The 1058-nt window shown below is 40.8% G+C and overlaps 1 protein-coding gene across 1 annotated transcript in view; it reads left to right on the top strand.

Moving 5' to 3' along the window:
* LOC101853956 (zinc metalloproteinase nas-15) overlaps positions 1-1058 on the top strand; it is a gene marked incomplete at its 5' end in the record, with an annotated part of 17713 nt that overhangs the window by 6069 nt on the left and 10586 nt on the right. Inside the window, 1 exon segment of the mRNA XM_005104652.3 lies at positions 862-996. Within this exon segment, the coding sequence (XP_005104709.2) occupies positions 862-996 (135 nt within the window).

Raw genomic sequence — 1058 nt, forward strand, 5'->3', positions numbered from 1 at the left:
CACCGCCCCCTTTGCCCCCTCCTCTGGGCTCCTGACTCTTTCTATACTCCTTGGCTCCTTACTTCTATCTTTCAGCAACAACCCCTGATCTTATGGTCGGAGAGATTTACACCTAGCTTCTCGGACAAGGGCTAACAATCTCGGAGGTGCCGTGTACAAGTTGCCTCGGTGGTCCCAACATTCAAAATTTCCTTCTAAATTGAAAATGTTTAATGTGTCCCTCGCGGTCATATGACCTTAGGCGGTTGTGAGCGCCGTAAAACACTTACCCAAAATAAATAAATGAATAAATAACTCTTAAGGTTACCCGCTACAAATTAACTAGATCTATACTGTAGACTGTTTTCCGTGAGCATTCTTCTTTTTTTCTTTCTTTTTTTCATTCTTTTCTTTTTGACAAACGCCTTTTTCAATAGTGAAAAGTTATCGTCCTGATTTTGATAGTTTCTTCTTTAGTTTTAGTAATTGTTTTACGGCATTTTCAGCACAGATATTATGTCATTTAGGTTCCGAAAAGTTAGAATGTAACATACCAACAGAAAAAAAAAGAAAAGAAAAGAAAGAGGAAAGATAAGAACAAGAGGTATTTATATTTAGCAGGAAAGAAGGATCGAGCAAACCACACCAGAGCACCCACCCTAAAACCAACCAACCACCCTGACCGTTTTTTTCTCCCTTATTTTGTTTTGTTTTGGGGTTTGTTTGTTTTTTTATTTGTTTTTTTAATTTGTCTTGTTTGTTTTTAATGTGTTTTGTTTGGTTTTTTAAAATTTGATTTGTATGTTTATTAATTTGTTTGTTTGTTGTTGTTTTTTTTTATTGTTTTGCCCTTCGTTCTCCGCCCGTCCGTCCGCTGAGCAGCCTGCCGGAACATCTACGACAGCTGGACCTGCTACATCTGGGCCAACCAGGGCGAGTGTGACCGGAACCCGTTCTACATGAACCAGCAGTGTGCCAAGGCGTGCGGGCAGTGCGGAGCTGGCAAGCCGAAGAAACGTAAGTCTTGCGCGCTGAAGATAGATTCGTTTTTAAAACACACGCGCGCGCGCACACACACA

Source organism: Aplysia californica, unplaced genomic scaffold (assembly GCF_000002075.1).
Source record: "Aplysia californica isolate F4 #8 unplaced genomic scaffold, AplCal3.0 scaffold00430, whole genome shotgun sequence".
Classification (NCBI taxonomy): domain Eukaryota; kingdom Metazoa; phylum Mollusca; class Gastropoda; order Aplysiida; family Aplysiidae; genus Aplysia; species Aplysia californica.